At 41.7% G+C, this 20,029-nt stretch overlaps 1 protein-coding gene across 4 annotated transcripts in view; it reads right to left on the bottom strand.

The window, feature by feature from the left end:
* The window catches only part of LOC110982993 (uncharacterized), a 279,431-nt gene that overhangs the window by 157,468 nt on the left and 101,934 nt on the right, over nucleotides 1–20,029 (bottom strand). For all 4 annotated transcript variants that reach the window (XM_087142717.1, XM_087142720.1, XM_087142719.1 and 1 more), the window contains exons 49-69: nucleotides 19,523–19,615; nucleotides 18,514–18,606; nucleotides 17,628–17,717; nucleotides 16,598–16,690; nucleotides 15,872–16,012; nucleotides 14,774–14,941; nucleotides 13,044–13,246; nucleotides 11,678–11,915; nucleotides 10,617–10,709; nucleotides 9,882–10,046; nucleotides 9,337–9,480; nucleotides 7,830–7,928; nucleotides 7,190–7,345; nucleotides 6,419–6,559; nucleotides 5,605–5,709; nucleotides 4,875–5,033; nucleotides 4,256–4,396; nucleotides 2,659–2,757; nucleotides 2,093–2,197; nucleotides 933–1,091; nucleotides 568–708 (exon numbers count right to left, since the gene is read on the bottom strand). In XM_087142717.1, coding sequence (XP_086998843.1) covers nucleotides 568–708; nucleotides 933–1,091; nucleotides 2,093–2,197; nucleotides 2,659–2,757; nucleotides 4,256–4,396; nucleotides 4,875–5,033; nucleotides 5,605–5,709; nucleotides 6,419–6,559; nucleotides 7,190–7,345; nucleotides 7,830–7,928; nucleotides 9,337–9,480; nucleotides 9,882–10,046; nucleotides 10,617–10,709; nucleotides 11,678–11,915; nucleotides 13,044–13,246; nucleotides 14,774–14,941; nucleotides 15,872–16,012; nucleotides 16,598–16,690; nucleotides 17,628–17,717; nucleotides 18,514–18,606; nucleotides 19,523–19,615 — 2,826 coding nt within the window. The remainder of the gene's footprint in view (nucleotides 1–567; nucleotides 709–932; nucleotides 1,092–2,092; nucleotides 2,198–2,658; nucleotides 2,758–4,255; nucleotides 4,397–4,874; nucleotides 5,034–5,604; nucleotides 5,710–6,418; nucleotides 6,560–7,189; nucleotides 7,346–7,829; nucleotides 7,929–9,336; nucleotides 9,481–9,881; nucleotides 10,047–10,616; nucleotides 10,710–11,677; nucleotides 11,916–13,043; nucleotides 13,247–14,773; nucleotides 14,942–15,871; nucleotides 16,013–16,597; nucleotides 16,691–17,627; nucleotides 17,718–18,513; nucleotides 18,607–19,522; nucleotides 19,616–20,029) is intronic.

Here is a 20,029-nt window from a genome sequence, read left to right as displayed (position 1 = left end):
TGCATAAGGAGTACAAATGGTTCATTAGATGCACGCTTTGAACTCCGATGAAAAACATTTTAAATCAACAAGGAACACATTAAAACTTCAGGACTTAAATTTACTTCCTTTCCGTCTGGGTTACAAACGAAATTCTTTGATTTTATCTTCTGCTTCAAGCTGTTAGAAGGTCTTACTTCACAGAAAATTACACAGTAACATTTCAACATGCTGTGGTGTTGACCTTGCACATAAATCAACTGACATTTTAACCCTAATGCCCTGGCACATCATCTGGGGTACAAGACTCAGTACTACAATATACAATGTTGTAGTCTGAGTCTGAAGGAGCTAGCGCTACAAATTACTTCTTGCAAGGGAACTTCCATTGTTACAAGTACAGAGAACAATAAGGTCATGTATTCATGGTGTCACAGCACTGTATTGTATTTTATAATTTCAAAGAATAATATGGTCATGTACTCATATACATGTACGCCACAGCACTGTATGCTACAATTTACTCCTAGGTAGTATTTTGTAGCTTTCAGTGAGGTTAGAGTTAAGGAGATATAATTCATTCCGTACCACCAATTCTGAAGATGTATGTATTGATATACTCCCCAACAATGCAGGTGTATGTTCCCTCATCCTCCGTGGTAATGTCATTGATGTTCAGCAATGTCGTTCCAGGCTGTGGCATCTCCACATTCATGTGTTGGGAACTGCCTGCAAGTTAAATTCACAACATATGAGATCACCACACAGGCAAAAAAGATCCAAATTCATTCAGTACTAAGTATTGGCACTATGCTGTTGAACCTCTGTATACCATTTCAGTGTCATGAAATTTAATTCGAAATTCAAACTGGGTGGTGTCCACATGAACAGGTGGGAATTTCTTTTTAAGTCGATAAATCCTAATCAATCAGTGTTGGTTATGATATGCTTACCCTCTCCGATAGGTGCGATGGTGAAGCCTCTTGGGTTGATCCACATGGGCGGGGGAAATACCCCATCTCCCTCCACAGCACACACAATCTGCACATCACCACTGGAAACTGGCACCAGGTCATCGATGGTTACCACGGTGATGTTGAAAGTGCCACCCACTGTGAACAAAAAAAAGCTTTTACTTCTTTATCCTGTGATTTCTTTTCATTAAATCATTTATATGGGCAAGCCTTCAGTTTGGTTTGGTCAATCCTGTGTAGTATGCTTGGGGTTGCGCTGCTGCGTGCTCAGCTCAGACATGACAAAAGGGTTTCACTTGTGACAAATAAAACATCAGAGGAAAACACCAGAGAAGTAGGGGTCCAGTAGCTTCAGATTTCTTGAGTTCTTCGGATTTACTTAGAATCACATCAACAATGATCCCTGTAGCTGCGGGGAGGAGGCAACCAGTGCTGCACCAGGCGGCTTGGCTAAGAGTTGACGACGATGTTACAAACCACTTCTTCTTCCTCCCCTTGCTAAAACTACTTTTTTTCCAAGTTGTCTTCACAAGCCAAAAATTTAAGTCTTTGTAGATATATCCCTCGGCTGCATGGATACAAGTTGTATTTTTAGATCCATTTGCATATGCCGCTGGCTACCTTTTGGTAATTAACATTAACAGTAAGTTGACGGGTGCCCTCTATTGGTCCAATTTGTAAACAATCAAGCAAATCATAATAGAACATTTTCCCATTTTCCCACACCTGTATACACTTTCCCTTGCCTCTCACTCAATTCAGAACACTCCGACATAAGCATTTTGAAGGAATGAGCCATTTCGGTAGTCCAACTGCCCAAGCCTCGAATGAAGCACATCGGAGGTCATTCGGAAAGAGCAATACCTGTATACCAGGTCTGTCCTATCAACACAGCCCTACACCAACCCGTATGTGAGTTTGTGCTCGAATGACCTTGCCTTTTCAAAATACCAGACTGGCTCGCTGTCTTTTAAGAAGTTCTCACTTGTAGAAAAAAAGTGAGGGCGAAGAAAACTTCCTGACATCACAACCTTTAATGATGATATTCGGCATGACCATGATGAGCTAATCTCACTCTCAAAACTTGTACACAACATGCACTACGAAACCTGAACCTAAATCTACTTCGTCTGACTAACCAAATATCTGGCAGAGTTCACCCAGGTAGCCCTCCTTGCAGAAGCACTGGTTGTTAACGCAGAGCCCATCATTGGCACAGGGCAGGTCACACTCTGTTCCGGGAACTGTGGAATAAAAGGGCACGGATGAGTTGTTAATTTGCTTAAAAAAAAAATAACAATATTTTGCAGGGCATTTACATATGACCCAGTTGTCCATGGTGAGGGAATAAAAGAACTACTGGATAAACTTTTAATACAAACTCAGCCAAAGTCAAAGATTAACAGATTTGGCATACATTACAAACTTTTAACATGGTCCCTAAAATCATGGGGTGGGGGGAATTACATTACTTTTTTTCTTAATGTTAAAAATCCTGTGTAAAAAATTGTTGGAATATTCAAGTAATTTTTTTCTTGCTTTAGGAAAATTGAATTTTTGCAGGGAATGCATTGAAACCAACTTTTGGCAGACAGTAGACAGAGGGTGGGATTCGACAAAACACCAAAAGGGCCTTAAACACATTTTGGAATCTATAAAATCTTCATTTAGAATCGAGATCAAAAGTTAACAGTTTATACGCTACCTTGGATCTCACAGGCCTCTCCCTCCAATCCGTAAGGGCACAGACATGAGCCCCGGATGCAAGCACTGCCGTACAAACAAGGACGCTCACACTGTGGCTCTACAGATACAATACAGGGGCACAGTAAGTAACTGGTGAGTTTGCTACAATGTGCTACCAATTTTTGCCTCAAACAGCCCATGTGAACTCACCGTGTCACCTCATGAAATGATTCTTACCACAGCACTCACAAGAGCTCAATACCTGGGTACAGATCATGCTATAGACCTCTAGCAGAATATAGCTATCTTGCTTTTCTACTGTTCAAACCAATGTAACCAAACTGAAGGCGTTTACAAAATGAGTGGCTCTGGCTTAGTCTTTGCTGGCTCCATCATTTGAGGAGACTGTGACCATGCCAACTAGAACCAGTGAAACCAAAGACTAAGCCAAAGTTATCCATTTTATAAACACCTTGAGGCTGGAAGGGTAAAAAAATCTGTTCCCTTTTAACAATATGTGAAGTTGTATTACGATTGTCAATGGATCTATCAATGATGAAGGTCTATTGTGTGTTCGAACCAGTGTTGTATCGGAGACCTTGGCGTCCAAGACCAAGACCGAGACCGAGGCGTACGAGACCGAGACCAAGACCGAGACCGAGACCTACTCCTTCAAGACCAAGACTTTGAGACCAAGATTTTTGCAGGTCGAGACAGTGACCACGACATCCGAGACCGAGATCAACCATAAACCAATATTTAGTCTTTCCCAAAAGGTAAATAGGGATAAACATATGGCAGTACAATTAAGTACAAAAGAAATAAAATGAAAACATTAGCATAACCTCACATGCACAAATAGGTCAAATATTTGTTAAAGAATGTCTCGGTTCTTTTATCAATGATACTGCTCTACTTTTACCATGGTCTGGTCATTTTCAACCCGAGTGTCCCAAATGATATGATGTGAACATTAAAACAAATATCCTTAGACTGTTTTTGTAAGCAAAGTACTGAAAAACAAATATCCAAAAAAGATGTACCGCAACAAAACTACTAAAATAACACGTACCACATACAAGACGGAATGAAAGCACTTTCACATGCGCACACACACAGACTGGTTCCTGTCCTGGCCTTACGTTCAGCAGGAGACTACGTAGGGAATAGGAACCAGTCTAGTGTGCGAATTCCATTACCCACAACCTCATCTCCATGGTGTCAAGCAGCATGGCTACTCTGGATTGGAAATAGTGTAACAACTTGGGACAAGGTTGCATCATGCTGCATTGACTAGTCTTCATTCCAGCATTGATTTCATTGTTTATTGCAAAAAGTCTGAACATTACTGTGTTGTATTCATATTAGTGGTTGAAGATTTGACTCGAGCGGAGGTAATTTTGCCTTTTGCAACCGTGTGCATGTGTGGTAGCTAGATGCGCATTCTGTTATGGTCTCGAGGGGAACACCTGAGACTATGGCATCTGAGACTGGTGCTTTCGAGACCGAGACCAGCAGTCCCAAGACCAAGACTTTGACAGGGCGAGACTGAGACCACAAAAAAAGGTCTTGAGATGGTCTCGAGACCTACAACACTGGTTCGAACATGCACATACCAAAGACGGTGATGTTGACGGTGGCTTCAATGGGGCCAGCAATGCAGCTGTAGATCCCCTCGTCCCTCTCCCTCAAGTTCGTGATGACCAATCGGACTGCAGTCCTGCCCAGAAATACAACGTGGATCCCATCTCCTCTCTCTGCAAAATGGCAAGGGGCGAGGTAGTTTGATACCGTCACAAATAATAACATGAGTTTCCAAATCGTCTGCAGCTTCGTAGAAGGGCATATTGGAGCAATGTGTTATAATGTGAATCGTTAAAGTTTGAGATTTTAGTTTTGAGTGTTTGGGTGTTCAGCATGTTGATTGTTGGGGTCGAGGGTGTTTAGGTATAGGTGTTGGGTGTTTGGGGTTTTGGAGTTTTTGTTCTTTTGCGTCCTTGGTGTTTTGCGTGTCTAGTTTCTGACTTATTGGGTGTCTTGATTGTTGGAGTTGGGCTCATGGGTATTGGGTGTTTGGGGTGTTAAGTTTTGCATGCTGGCTGCTTGAGGTGTTGTGTGTAGGGTGTTGGGTTTCAAGTGTTGTATTTCTGGGTGTTTGGGGGTGTTGAATTTTGATAGACAGGCTTATGTTGAAGATTTTGGCTTGCATTTAGGCTTGGATTCAGGCGTGCTCACCAGAGTTTCGAGATGTGACCACCCGGCCATCCGGTGCCACCCAGAAGGGTGAGCTGGTGTTACTTCTGCGAGTCATCTCACAGAGGAAAACCAGATTGCCCCCTACGACCGGCGTCTGATTGGGAGCTGGGGTAATGATTAGGCTGAATGACGGTGGAACTGGTCCAAAAGGAATGGCAAACGACAAAGTCAGCAATAGAAGTCAGTATAGCATAAGAGTACTACAAAGAAAATGACAGTGTTTAGCAAAACTGTTCGCTACAGAACAGAAAGCACACTGGGCGAAGATTACTGTAGCAAACTGTGAATGGTCTACAAGGTATCTGATCAGGGCTTTGGAGATCTTACAAAATGATCTGTCTCTTGTTGCATTCAGAAAATTAAGAGGTTAGGCGGATAGTTTTTTTTTCACATTTGCCTTTAGTCTGATGTTATGATGGTAATTATGGTTTGAAAAAGCAGTATAGGTTTGTGGGTACAAATAAGAATAATGTACGTCGACTTTAAAATTAGGTTCTTGGTCAGAACCAAAAAGTTTCTGTTTTTTCCCTTCGTTGGAGGTCCCTTGTGATTTTACTAGTTTGGTTATGTAACCAGGCACACAACTACTTTATTTTGGGCCTGAAGGGAAATGCATTGTGCCGGTAACATGATTAAGAATCAGAAATCACAAAGATACACACTGCTGCAAAATGGTGAGAATAGTGGAAGTTACCCAAGTTCTGCTTACCAAGGGATTGACATTGTTGGCCTTCATAGTCTGGCGGGCACTGACATTCCCCAAAGACACAGTAACCTCCATTGAGACACGGAAGAGGGCACGCAAGTTCAGGAACTAGACATTAAATACAGGACCGTGAAGAAAAATGGTGGCTAAGAAATTATGCAGATTGATTCAAAGATGTATCACAAGAGCAAAGTTTCATGGTTATACAGTCAAAATTGAGAATTCAGTTAAAAATGAAACAAGTGAATTTGTAAGCTGTCAAATTTCTTCATCCTATAATGCTCATGTAGTTGCTATACTTGCCACAAGGACAGATGTGCACTGTCAATAAAGGCTAAATTCCACTGAGCTTAAAACTAAGCTGTTGAAGCTTGAACGTGATCAGACCAGTTGGAGGTTCGAAACTCACTTGTAGCCAATTTCTTTTGATCATGACAAATAGAAAGTATAACTTTTTATCTATCGAGCCTTGACATACCCATCAAGCCATGCCCCTACAGACACTGATGCCCAACCAGGCTAATCAGTCTAAACTGAAATGAAAGATGCTGATTTTCTCCTTTGTTCTCACAGGTGGAAGTGTAACTCTGACTCAGACCCACAACGGTAATACCAATTGTGTCTCAAAATAGTTACTCACATTGTGCAGTTTTATTGCTATAGCTGTGCTGCTTTTCCTGGGCAAATGTTCGTAAAAGAGTTAAGACTGCCTAACTGTTAGCATACCAACGCATTATTCCAGCTCTCATATAGGTTAGCATCCTATTCTAAGGAACTAGCTTAATCATTCTGACATTACTTCTCAACAGTTACTCACATCGGACAGTGATGTTGACGTAAGTGTATTGCTTTTCAACAACACACACATACACGCCAGAGTCCTGTGGCTGGAGGTTGAAGATATTCAGCACCGTCTCAGTGGGGGATGTCTCCTGAACGAAGACACGATTGCTACCCCCTGGAAGCAGTAAAAAATAACATTTATGGGCTGATCTCTCAGTGGATGATATCACTCAAACAAGAAGGCCACTTGAAAGTGAGACAAACATCAATCTTTTCCATCATTAGAACCCGAATTCATGATTCTCATTGGTAGATCTACAGCAACAGTGCATACTAAAAAAAATCATGTGGCATGATCCGTATCACATTCCATGCATTGCATTGTGCATAGTGATCAATGGGGGAACAGAACTCCACTCTCCCATGCCAATTTTGTTTTTGACTTGGTAGGCATGTAAAGACACTCTTTATCAGGACAATGAATTGTATTTAACACTGCAGTAGACAGCATACATTTCTGGCTGACCTGTATCGGAAAAGGGGGTGCTGCACAAGAACGGCATGTTTCACATTCACGAAAGTGGTGTCAAAATGACCACATTTTCAAATCTTTTAAAGGCTGGGCACGTGAAAAAATGCACTGTGATGATATTGGAAAAAGCTGTTGAGGGGGCTTCCTCCCAGCTTTCTTTCAAGGTTAACCAAAGTGAGTTCTCTTTAGAGTTCGGGTTCATTTCCCAGTCCTTTTTTGAATTTCCTGTGAAATGTGACCAGGAATTCACAAGACTTGTATTAGGTTTTATACCTCCAGTTTTGCCGCCGATGTTTCTGCCATTGGCATTCAGCCAGATGGGGTTGCTAGGATACAGGCCGGTGACCTCACAGAGGAAGGTCAAATTAGAGCCCGTCACTGGGAAGTCGATTGTCTCTGGTGTAATGCTGATGATGTATCTCACATTACCTTTTGCAAAAAAAAAAGAAAACAACAAAGAAATCAATTTCCAAAAGTTGATTTCATCACTTAACTCTTGCTCTTCTACATCCTTCAAAATAACTTCAGAATTTACAAGCCAGAAAATGATCTTTGATAATAAAGAAAGTCTTACGAGTACAATGCAAGAAAACAACCAACAAATCTCCTTGACTTAAACTGCAACCTGACTACACAAATGACTCATGTTTTCCAACCAAAGGTAAGATAGTACAAAAAGGCTGATTGGTTAAACCTGGGCATCAGCACAGGGCTGTCTTGCATTATTAAATGTAGAATCTGGTCACATGGAACAAATGCTCATTATCAACTGCCCCAATCCATATATCATACCAAATTCAAATGTTTATAAAACAGAGCTGAAACTTCATCAATGCATGCACTGATTTTCTTCAGATGGCATGGCTGTCCACTTATCAGTCCTGAGTGCTTTACAAGGTTATGTTTTACTTACTGTTTTCACAGCTCAACCCAGTAAAACCGTAGGGACACTGGCATTTGCCTTGGATGCACACTCCGCCATTCAAGCAGGGTTGGCTGTAGCAGTCCGGGACTACAGGAGAGAATATTTTACAGATATAGCACAGTTTGATGGTAGAGTGTAGGTTGTCAACTTCCGATGTGAAGAGGAGCTGACATCTACTCCCATACCTTACACGTATTCATGATTGAGAGCCAAGATCACACTGGTCCATTCATCATCACATGCAAGTTCCAAAACAACAGTCCCAGGAACCACTTCCCCATGAACAGTTCAGTATCTCAATTCCACTCATGTCTCAACATGAGTGGAATTGAGATAGGAATGGAACTGAGACAGAAGTGGCACTGTGACCCACATGGAATCGAGACATGAATAGCTCTGAGACAAGAACGGAATTGAGACACAAGTGGAAATGAGACGTGAGTGAAATTGAGATATGAGTGAAATTGAGACACAAGTGGCATTGAGACATGAATAAATTGAGACACAGTGGAACAGAGGCATGAGTGGCATTGAGTCACGAGTGGAATTGAGTCACAAGTGGCATTGAGACACAACTGAATTGAGACACAGGTGGAAAAGAGACATGAGTGGAATTGAGTCACAAGTGGCATTGAGACACAAGTGAATTGAGACACAGTGGAACAGTGGCATGAGTGGAATTGAGTCACAAGTGGTATTGAGACACAGTAGAACAGAGGCATGAGTGGAATTGAAACACTAGTGCACTTGAGACACGAGAGGAATTGAGATAAACATTACCTAGGCTACACTACATGCTATGTTTTCCTTGCTCCTGAAATTTCAATGGCAATTAAATGTCTGAGGTTTTCTTAAACCAAATACAGCAAAGTACATTTCGGGCGGCTAGTCAAATTAAGATTTGCTTCAGAAGCTCCGTCAACTTTCAATACCTCAGGGAGCTGAAATCAACTATTAACCCTCCTTTGGTTTTACAGCACAAATGTGCGCAAGTGCCCAAGGTGACTCTCTTGCATGTTGGTGCAGTGCACAACACGACACAGCTGTGCTTCTTTGAGGTGTTTACCAAGTGACCCAAAGAGTGACTTCAGCATAGGAGGGTTAAGATGTCTTAAATCTTTATACTATCCTAAACTGAAAATAAGTGATATTTGTTTTGCTGAGTACACATATGACCATCTTTCACGTGTAACATGAGCAAACTTAAAGCAAGTGCTGCTCCCTAGACAATAGGTCTACAGAGAGTGTGCTTACTTATTGACTTTTTATAAGAAGAGTAATCTTTTCCTTAGAAGAGCAGTCTTTTCATTTTGATGCTTATTCATTTTGGCATCCTGATGAAAAAGGACATAACAGTGTGAAAAAAAATTTCAAATTAATTTTTAATTGTTCAACATTAATTTCAAGGCTTGTGACTCCAAAGTGGTCTGGCAAATTGTGGCTCATTTTGCATGGGATCACACATATAAATAGCTCAAGGACACCAAAAACTTACATTTCAGAATCACAGTGTGGGGTACTGACTGCTGGCCCACAATGCACCTGTAGGTGCCCTGATCCGAGGGATGCACTCCCAGGATTATGAGTTTGGACGCTGTGGGCGAATGCGGGTCAATGTAGATTCGTTGGTTGCTGTCACCTGGTTGAAAAAGATTTGAGGAAATTAGGAAATTTTAAATTAGTAAATAATCCTCCACTTGAACAAAGTTATACCTTATAGTTAAAATGGACTTAATAAATAAATGTGACCTGTTACAACAAAATGAGAGTGAAGTCACATCTCACTTTTTCCTACTTTAAGGGTTCAAAGTTATATTGAAGCGAAGGTCAATCATGATAGTTAATGCACTCTTTTTGGAGTGATTTTCGTACTACTGGCCAAAAATGAAGCACTCAACAGCAGGAAACTTTGCTTTGAATCAGTAAAAAAGCCAACAACAAGACCAGTGCAAAAGACTTGGAGTCTGATAAATTTCACACAAAGACAATGTAAAGACAAAAAAAAGGAAAAAAAATTATGGATTAAATTTTCAAATTGACCTGGCTGTTTTTGAGGGATGTTCTGGTTGTCAGGCCCAAACCAAATTGGGAAGGCCAGGATATTGCTGTTGATGACCTCACACATGACGGTCAAGTTGCTGGTGACCTCTGGGTATCCAGGGGGTATAGGCGTGATGACCACATCGTACTCCGGCGGGGTGCCCACTGCACACAAAAAAGGACAATGTGTTCAAGGACATCTAACATAACTGATTCAGTCGTGTTGATCCTCATAAAAGTCTGTTCTGTGCCAATGTGTCTTATGATTAGTGTGGTGTTAATTTCTCCCGGCTAACACCAAAAAATTCCTCATTCACCCTGGACGGCATGCAAGTCCAGCACCTGATTGGAAACTGCACATAGCAATCAACAGATACCTAAAAACAGAAGATTGGATGAACAATAAATTGCGCTATTAAAGACATTAATTGTGAATCTGGAAAGGTGGCCTCTTTAAGGCTAATGACTGCGCCCGATTGCAAGGCACTGCTTTTCACACAATTTTACGTCAACAGAAGCTCTGAGTATTTCATGGACATTTCCATGCTAATGCATGCTATTTCTGTGTTAAGCATAGTAATCATGAATCGTTCACCATGAAATATGCTTACCGCTAAGCACAATTTTGGTTAGCACAAAAATGTGCTTAGCAGTAAGCAGTGCCACAGAGTGGGGCCCTGGTGATGAAATGCACTGTGAATCATGTTTATTGACAAAATGTGACATTGTTCCCACCTGGGTATTCGCACATTTCTCCTGTGAAGTCTGGCTCACAGACGCACTTGTCATTGAGGCAGGTTCCTCCATTCTCGCACATACCATCACACTCTGCAGCAAATGAAAACAATTCACTATAAGACCAATCAAAAGGGAATCAAGCTACTAAATACGAACGGACAGTGATGAGGAAAAAAACTGATAAAAAAGCACCGGCTCTTCCACGACACTTTGAGGAATTTCTAAAATGAATCAACATTGTCATGATTAAGTACGACTTCAAAGAATGAACATGGTCAAAAAGAGAATTTGATAAGCTTTCAGATGGTACATATTACAGGTGTGTTGATGGTAACCTTTCATACATAAACTTCCAAAATATACAGAAACTGCGACATCAATGTTTTCAACATTTACCCACATCCCCACTTTACATAATATGGCCTCCACGACTTATTCCTGATTACGATGTACAAGGTCACAAATGTGGTAGCATTTTAATAAAAAAATGAGACTGTAGTGAGGGCAGAGCAACTCTGTAATTAGAAGGAAAAGTGCAACTGCTGATACTGAAGAGGCTCCGTCACAATGTGAATGCATGTCCATGCCAAGCTCAACTTGTTTTCATACACATTACCATGTGTTACAATACAAGCAAAATCTAAATACTTCTCTCCACGAAATTGAAAGTGACACAAGGGTGGGCGTTTATCCATCCTCAGAAAACCTTTTCATCAGGGTTAAGAGGGCGCTGTATTTGGCCTCTATTATTGTCCAAACAAGCTACTTAACATTATAAACGAGTACAACGTGAACTTACTCCAAGAAATGTGGAAAAGTGTGACATACAGTTGTACACATAGCAATGGAGCCGCTACTGTTCTACTTCAGATGACATCACTTAAGCTCATGAATATGGAAAGTCATTTGCAAACAAAGCAACAGGTTCATGCATCTCCCTTTTACTGCCTCTAAGGAGTTGGAAAGTGAGAGTAACGCTGCAAGACAGCTTCTATACATGTAGTCAGGTCATACAAATTGTATTTCATGTCTCCTTGTATGTTTTCACTGTAACTCACTTGACAGTGTGGGCGGCTGTTTCTTCAGGCTCTTGATGCAGCTAGGCTGGGTCTCCTCCAAGGGCAGTGTCCCGCACACCCCCAGGAACTGCTCGGCCTGGTCGGCCAGGTAAGTCAGCACCTCCCGCATGTAGGCCTTGCACTCGTGCTGGACAGCCTGGCAGATCTCTCGGCAGAGGCGGTCGGGGGGCTCGGGCCCGCCCTCACAGGGCTGGAAGAAGAGGTAGCAGAGGACGACCTGCAGGGGGAGGGGGCAGTCGCAGTGAATATAGTGCTCTTCAGGGCATTCTCAAATTAGTGTCAAATATTGATCCCCGGACCCACCTAGGAAGGTTGCCATGAAGATATACACTACTCAAAAAAACTTAGAACCATTTTACATTTTGTGTATACTTTTTATATGAGATATTTTGTCGCTGAAAATACCCCAATACAACTGTCCTGAATGACCTCAAACACACTTCAATCATTTTAACCATCTAGATAAACAAAATGAAAGAACTAGACCCTAATCATTGCTTGGAAAAAAATCCCAAGTTAAGAAAAAAGTGGCCCTTAACTTTTTGAGTAGTATATGTAAAGAGTATTTTAAGGGGATGCTGTAAAATTGGAGTTTAAAGTTGATCCATGTCAATCTGGGCAGATCAAAATGAAGATACTGTACATAAAGCCAGTGCTTTTAGGGCTACTGTAAACTTGGATTCCAAGGTTGATTTATAGACTTCTTTGTGGGGTGCCGATGAAAATAATTTACAATCATTGCTATTAGGGGCTTTGTAAACTTGGGAGTCTAACAGTTGATTCATGGACCCACCCATAAGGAGGTTTCAATGAAGATACTTTAAAAGTAGTGCTTTTAGGGGCATTGTGAATTTGGGAGTCTAAAGTTGACCCATGAAAACCAGGGGAGGTTGCGATAAAGTTACACTGCACATTGGCTGAGTGCACATCAGGTTTCTTCACCTTTCAGTACATTGGTTGCATTTTATTAAATTGTTTTTTTAACAAAGAAGACTGTGTAGATATCGGTGGTTCAAGGTAATACAGTAAGCAGAATGCCGCTAAGTTAAGGCATGGGCATCACTGGTATGTCTGAGGGGGACAGAGATTTCTTTTCCTCAGGAGAACACAAAACACTCAGCACATGAAAACATGTTACCTGTGAAAATGGGGTCAATTCCTTGGGTCAATTTGCAAGCAAATTTATTTCAATCAAATTAGCAATTTTCGTCTCTTTTCCTCCTTTTTTTATTCTCACACATTTTACTCCCCTGCCATTTTAAATACGGGTTGGGGACAAGCATCCTTCCCTTTCCAAAGTCATGGTTTCATGGTGGTACAGCGACTAACGAGTTGAATGGCTCACCTTGGGTGATTCGCCGCAGTCAGCCAGCTCCGCAGACATGGCCGAGGCAACCAGCTCGGCACCCGCTGCATCCTGGGCAAAGGAGGTAGGGAAGAGAGCTTGCTGGTAGGGCAGACCCCGACAGATGGAGCTGTTGAAGGGCACGCAGTTGCTGGTCTGGGAGGGTGGGATGGTCACGGTGATGCTTGGGGAAGTAGGGGCAGCTGCAAGATGAAAAATGCCAATTTCAGGGGTGAGATTGGAGGACAATAAAATGTCCATGAAATAATGACAAGTGGTACATTTTGGTGGTTGTACCACAAAGGCATGCATCATCCATAGACTTTGTATGCTGATACCACTGTTCGCGGTGCAGCAAATATCCATGATATGTCAGTTCATACAGCAACCAATGATTTGTTTGCTGGCATCCTTTACAAAGCCCAACTCTTTGTGTTCTACATGTACATCAATTTATCTGTAAAAAACCCTGATGATAAATTTGGGATTTTCTAGAACTTAACATGTCCACTACCATGCATAATTTCAAAAGGGCGTTCCAGTTTACCATGTGCTGTATGCATGTGCGCATATTTAATAGGTACCTTTCAAGCATCTGTTTCATAATGCCAGCAGGGTATTTGTTGTATTCTTCAGTGATGCCAGTGGATCAAATTACGTTACAATAGCCTTTTATTTCCTACGAGTATAGTTGTAGAGGCATAATTTGGTACACCTGTGAGTACTCTTATACTCATATACAATTCAACAAGCAATTTTAACAATTAACAGAAGAGTTTTAGTTTCCTCAGATTCAGTTTGGGATTTAATGAACAGTGAACAATTCTCACCATGCAAAGGTACTGTAACCAGTCCAAGGTTTTGAGTGCAGTGCCCAAGCGGGAACTACACCCTGGAATTCACCCACGTACAATGTCTTGGAGTGCGTCTCATTCTCACTGATGACAATTTCATTCACTACCCAATATTTGTGATCCCTACATAACCAGGACATAGAACCTACAAGAGGTGCGTTATAATGTGTGCGACTATTTGGTAGTTGGTACCTTGCTTAAGCTCCCCACATCTCAGCTGCCTGTAAATGTCAAGATCTCAGAGAGATGGTTTCCTAATTTCCTACTACATTGGCATTACATATAAAGAGGTCTAGGCCTACATGTTAATTTGTGGGTGACTTAAAATCCACACTGTCATGATGTGAAGGAGGGAAAAAAATTCTATTTGGGACAGTGTTTCAGTGAAACGGTTACAAAATTAGACCCAACAAGACCTCAAGTCTGAAATCATGTCACAAGCTGCAGCTGCTGCAGCTGAACTGCAGCAAGAACATTCCCTTCGCATTGTTTTTCACCCTGTTACTGCTACAAGTCTTGTAATCATCTTGACTGCAATCATTTACAAACAAACATATTAGACCGATCTTTTTGAAGCTTTTTTCAGTTGTATTTAAAAGACTGAAGTATAATTTTTTGTGATTTTCACCAAAGTCAGTGGAACAAAACACTCTAAAAGCCCAAGAATCAATTTCCATGCTTTTAAGGGAACAGCATCATGAACTCCTCTGAGCGGCTTTCAACTCTTAAATTATGACAGGAAGTAGCCTATGCTGATCTCTGTGCTGACCATTCCAAAAGAGGCCAAAGAAGTCAAGGCACTAGATTTATGATCAGGACCTTACTTGCTACCTCCGTAGCAAAAAGTGCATTTCCCAAAGAAGTCAAGGTACTAACAGGTCGTCGTGGCAGTTGCTTCAATCAGTATTGTCTCTCGCTCCTCAAAGGTCCCACAAGAGTAGACCCCAGAATCGCCTGGCCGAAAATCGACAATGACGAGCCTGGTCTCATTGACGGAGATGCGCTCTGCAAAGACATTGCTCAGACCAAGATCACCACGAATCACTGCAGAAAAACATGGGCTAAGAAAGTTATGCATGAGCTATGCTTCCCAACAGTGTTATAACAGGTACATGTAATAACCGAGTAGAAGTCTGACAATACAGGAGCTCAAACATAATGAAATCGCACCTTGTTTACATGAGCGCTTTCCTATAGCGGCTTGATGGATCATGTTGCACTTCACGGCCGTGGAAAAGTGCACATGTAAACAGAGCTTGACTTCATTATGTTAAAGATCTATTAGTATATCTGATCAGCACAAATCATTCTTTTTATTTGTCTAATCAAAAGACATGCTTAAATAAAACATGCTTAATTCCTGTATTCCATCACAACGAAAGTATGTTGACATGGCCAAGATCTCTTTCTTTCCTGATTATATGAGGGCAAAGCTCGTAGAAAAGGTTTTTTTTGAAAAGGTTCCTCAACTTCATTTACACGGAAACAGACAGAGCTCTTTTATACTAAACTTCATTCAAAGGAAAATCAAGCTGAATACTTGAATTTTTTTCTCAAATGTGCAAAAGTCCAGCAGCAGTTCCCGTAGCTACATTTGAGATTGTAACAAGCTAGCTGACCGTGCAAGTTCAGTGAGCAGTAGACTGAGGGTTCTATCTTCCTCTTCACGAAACTATTTGATGCATGCGCATTAAAGGTTTCCTACTTTGGCCATATAAAGTGAACATGAATTGTGTGGGAATTAATGAAGTAAGCTCCCTATAGACTGGGATTCTGCATGTGTATTTCAAACCAAATTGTTGTTTCATGCATATGGAGACAGGAAAGTGCTGTATCTTTTGGAAGTTTTATATGCAATACTAAAGTGCCTGTGTTAAAGATATTGCCGTAGTAGGTTTTTCCCTCAAATATATGAAATAGCTGGAATTCCATATCCACGAATGGCAGATCTAGGAAATAGGAAAAGTGACTTACACGACTGGGCGAGCTGAACAAATCGCTGGTTGGGGTTCCGCCAGAAAGGAGACTGTGTGCCAAAATGGTAGATGCATCGCCATGACAACTGCATGCCATAGCGTACAACCGACTGCTCAGGTATGATCTCGATGTATGGCACTTTTACCAGGGAATGAAAATGAGAGAAATGGTAGAAAATTTCAATGCCATCAGACCTTTGCACAAGAAGTGCGATCAAGTGCAGTTAACATGACACACACCAAATGTATGGACATTTTAAGCATGATTCACTATTGATTAATTTCATATATTCCGGAAACATCAGCTATTAAGTACAAGTCTTCTGAGATAGCACACTGCTTGATCGCCCAACCCTTGATCTCGTTGATCTATCCAGTCAATGTATAGAGACACGTCAACTTAACACCTTAACACCTCAACAACACTGTGCATTGGTGGACTCTTGAAAAGTTTAACATCAGTGAACCAGATGGGTACTCCAACTACACATGCCCCAAAATGAGGTTTGTCAGAGGCCATTCAGTAACAGCAATACATGCATGTGAGCAAGGCCTAATCGGTGAGGCTGTGTAACTCACACTTGCCAATCATATTCAAGCACATTATCTGTACTAAACTGTCAAAGACCACTGAGTCCAACAACAGTAGAGAGTGGACGCTACTCTCCCAAACCCTCCAATATCTTTGAAACCTACTGAAGGATTTTGAATTTCTAACGTGTACCTTCAGTTTCACAGTTAAGCCCATCGTAGCCTTGCAGACAAACACAAACACCATCCACGCACAGCCCACCATTCACGCATTCCGGTTGGCAACCTGTTAAGTGGCCAACAAAAGCATCATTCTGGCATTCCCAAAAAATATGAATTTTCCAAAGCAAAGGGGAAAAAAGCCAAAAGCAACATGGGCTGATACATGAAATACCCTATCCAGACATTCCTCAAGTAAAGAATGCTAAATGCATGGGTGGGATGGGGAAAAACAACAGAAAAACAGGTGAGCGGGTTGCAACAATGCAGTATTGTAGTCGAGACCACTTATGGCCCTCAAAAGACCACACAAGACCAACACAAGACTTTCAGTCTGAATGCAAGTCACAAACATCAAAAGCATTCCTCTGTCATTGTTCACCCGGTTACTTTTGAACGCTCTTGCGCATAATCTTGTGCGTGGTCATGTGTCTGGTCTTGTGATGGTCTCGACTACAACACTGCAACAATGGCAATAACATACTCTGACTTGTCAGGGCTTTTATATCTAAGACATGAGTTCCATGCCCATACACTATGACTGCTTGACTCGTGCAAAAAATGGACTGAAATCTGAGAGAATGAACTTCTCAAAATCAAGATTTTTAGTCAAAATTAAGACTGAGTCAAAATCCGGGAATGTGGATTAATGCAGAGAAATCATACCATGTAAAGGAAACAACTGATATGGTGTCTATTGTCTAACTGCCTTGAGCAGGGAGTGAAAAAAGAACCATGTCGGAAGGGAGTGTTCATTATTGCTGCTAGCAAAGCCACTGCAATTCACATATTTCATAACTGTTCGCAAACAAGTGAAGTGCAGTAACCACCCAGAGAGCCTCCGTTGCCAGGAAAACTGCACCCTCTCTTGGTTGCCCTCTAGGATGTCATATCACAAAGAGCATGCATGCTCAGAATTGTCAAAATGCAGCTGGGCGGATCTCTCCCTCATTGCACATGGTTCACTGCCCATGCAACTCAGACATTGTCCCTAAGATACTCACTGAGCACATCACACTGCTCGCCCTCATAGCCAAGGTAACATATGCACTCCCCTTCGATGCAATCGCCATTGATGCAAGGCAGAATACAAGCTGTATCAGAGGGAGGGAAATATCAGATTCCAAAGACATGTAATAACAACGCAACACTCTTTAACCCCTTTGCTCTGGGAGACGGCAAAAGCCGCGGCTTTGTGTGAGGATTAGTGCATACCACATGTACAGTCTATTCACCATGCAGCTGCTGGTTCAATGGGGCCTGCTGATGGACAAAGCCCTCCATTCAGGGCATACCACAGCCCAGCAGTCACGGTCAAAAGAATCCCCGCGCGAAGGGGTTAAAAGCCAACTGACGTAAATGCATCACGCGCATAGTTATGTGTGTAAACAGCATTAGAGCGAGAGCTATCCCGTGGAGCAACACGCACATGCACTTCATTCGTTTGAACGTGGTTCAACTTTGCTGACTGTTTGGATTAAGCTGCCATGTTATGACACCCCAAACCATCAACCCCAAGAGACACCAAGCTGAAGTATCAGTTTGGCTTCAAGCGAGGATATACCCCCCCCCGCATTTTATGCACAAATTGCGGTTTTAGACATTAATTTATTAAATATCTTTGGTGGGATGACACCACGCAGCATCTCTTTGGCGACTCTCTGCATCTTGGCATCTTGAGTGGCTTTGCCATACGTTATCATATTATTAGAACTGGGCTTTACTACATCCATAACAACTGTTTTGCTCACAATATAGCTGCCTCTTATTTCAAGGAATAGTCCCCAACGTGTCTCCTCATTTGATCTTTTACAAATGTATTCATATGTAGATTTCTTCCAAAATGGCTACTTCCGCAAAAAATGAGAACACGGTTCTTATGGTACGCACCCAGTTCGTCACACTGATCGCCAGCGAATCCAAGGGCACACTGACACAAGCCTTCCACGCAGGTCGCTCCATTCAAGCAAGGGAACAGACAGTCTAGATAAGTGAAGACAGAAAAACCAATAAACATGCAAAGGTTAAAATGCATACACAGCATTATTAAAACAAAATTGCCTTTTTTTTCACAGGTACATTTTAGCCCTTTATCAGGGACATCAGGGAAATTCTGTACAGCACTGAATAGCACGAAGGGTAAATTTCCCTTTACCATGTGTTGAATGTTTGTAGTGACGTCATGCCAACCACAAGAATGAACATGGTCTAGTTTAATAAGTACAATTTAGGAGACTGGCATGTGAAAATGCAATTTGAAAAATCAAACAACTTTCACTGAGATTTCTCAAAGCACGTTTTCGAAGCTGACTGGGCTGTATTGATAACCCTATGTGAACTGCACTTTCGCCAATGCAATGTCCATTTTCATCAGGATAAAAAAAAGAGAAAGACATCAAAACAAAGAGCTGAGCTTTATCCTTCTGTAAAAAAAATGAAAATGAATTACTGGAGAAGTGGCATGCGACAAATTTTCCCAGAGCAGGTCGCATGTTATGTTGACAAGCCATCTTCAACCCCTTCTGGCAGTTTGTATGGATAACTCATCAACACTTTTATCAAATGGCTTTTATTTTACTTCCCAAGGAATATTTGGAAGCACAGCATGCTGTAGTGGTCTGCAGTGGTACAGGCAGTCTTTGGTAGTACAGGGACAAACATTCCTATTTGAGGTATTGCAGACAGGGTAGGAGGGCACTATTTAGATGATATCTTTTGTGATTTAGTCTAAATTTATCCATTTCAAATAATACCATCATTCTTTCCCCTAAGCTTCAATGCAGCTATTAAATAGGTTGATGACAAATTCCCCTAATGCTCTTGTTTCTATCTTTTCTTTCGGGGGGGGGGGTCAGAATTCATGCCATACCTTCCTCCCTTTTCCCCACTTAGAGCTTACCAACTTCTTGGCACTGCTCTCCTGTGAACCCTTGCAAACACGAGCACGTCCCATTGTAGCACACACCGCCGTTCAAGCATTCTACTGTGCACTCTGACAAACGGCAACCACAAATAACATAAAAGTATTTACTGGCAGGAGCATATCGACGGTTATCCGCCAGTCGTATCTTCTGATATGATGTCGCAAAATGCTTCAAACTTTGAGGAATGGCTACAGAGCGTGCAATTACACTCGGACATCAGACATAATCTGACAGCTCAGGGTACTTGTCTGATCAGAAGCAGATGTGGTTAGGAGTCATCTCAAAATTTGTGCCGACAAGGTGCGGACACTGTTGTGGGTCGAGTTGCAGGATTCTTAATCATCTTGTCCACAAGCATCCCGCAATGAAGCAAATAATTTATTTACATTATGTCCCTCTTCTGGGGTTTTGAGCAAGGCTGGGCACACAAGAACACACCGTGTGTCTAAAACTGGCGGTAAACACTGCAGCAGCACGAGTTA

Source organism: Acanthaster planci, linkage group LG10 (assembly GCF_054643075.1).
Source record: "Acanthaster planci isolate LZ-2023a linkage group LG10, COTS_SCS, whole genome shotgun sequence".
Lineage (NCBI taxonomy): Eukaryota > Metazoa > Echinodermata > Asteroidea > Valvatida > Acanthasteridae > Acanthaster > Acanthaster planci.
Note: the sequence above shows the minus strand (reverse complement) of the source record. Positions and strands in the feature narration are given on the sequence as shown.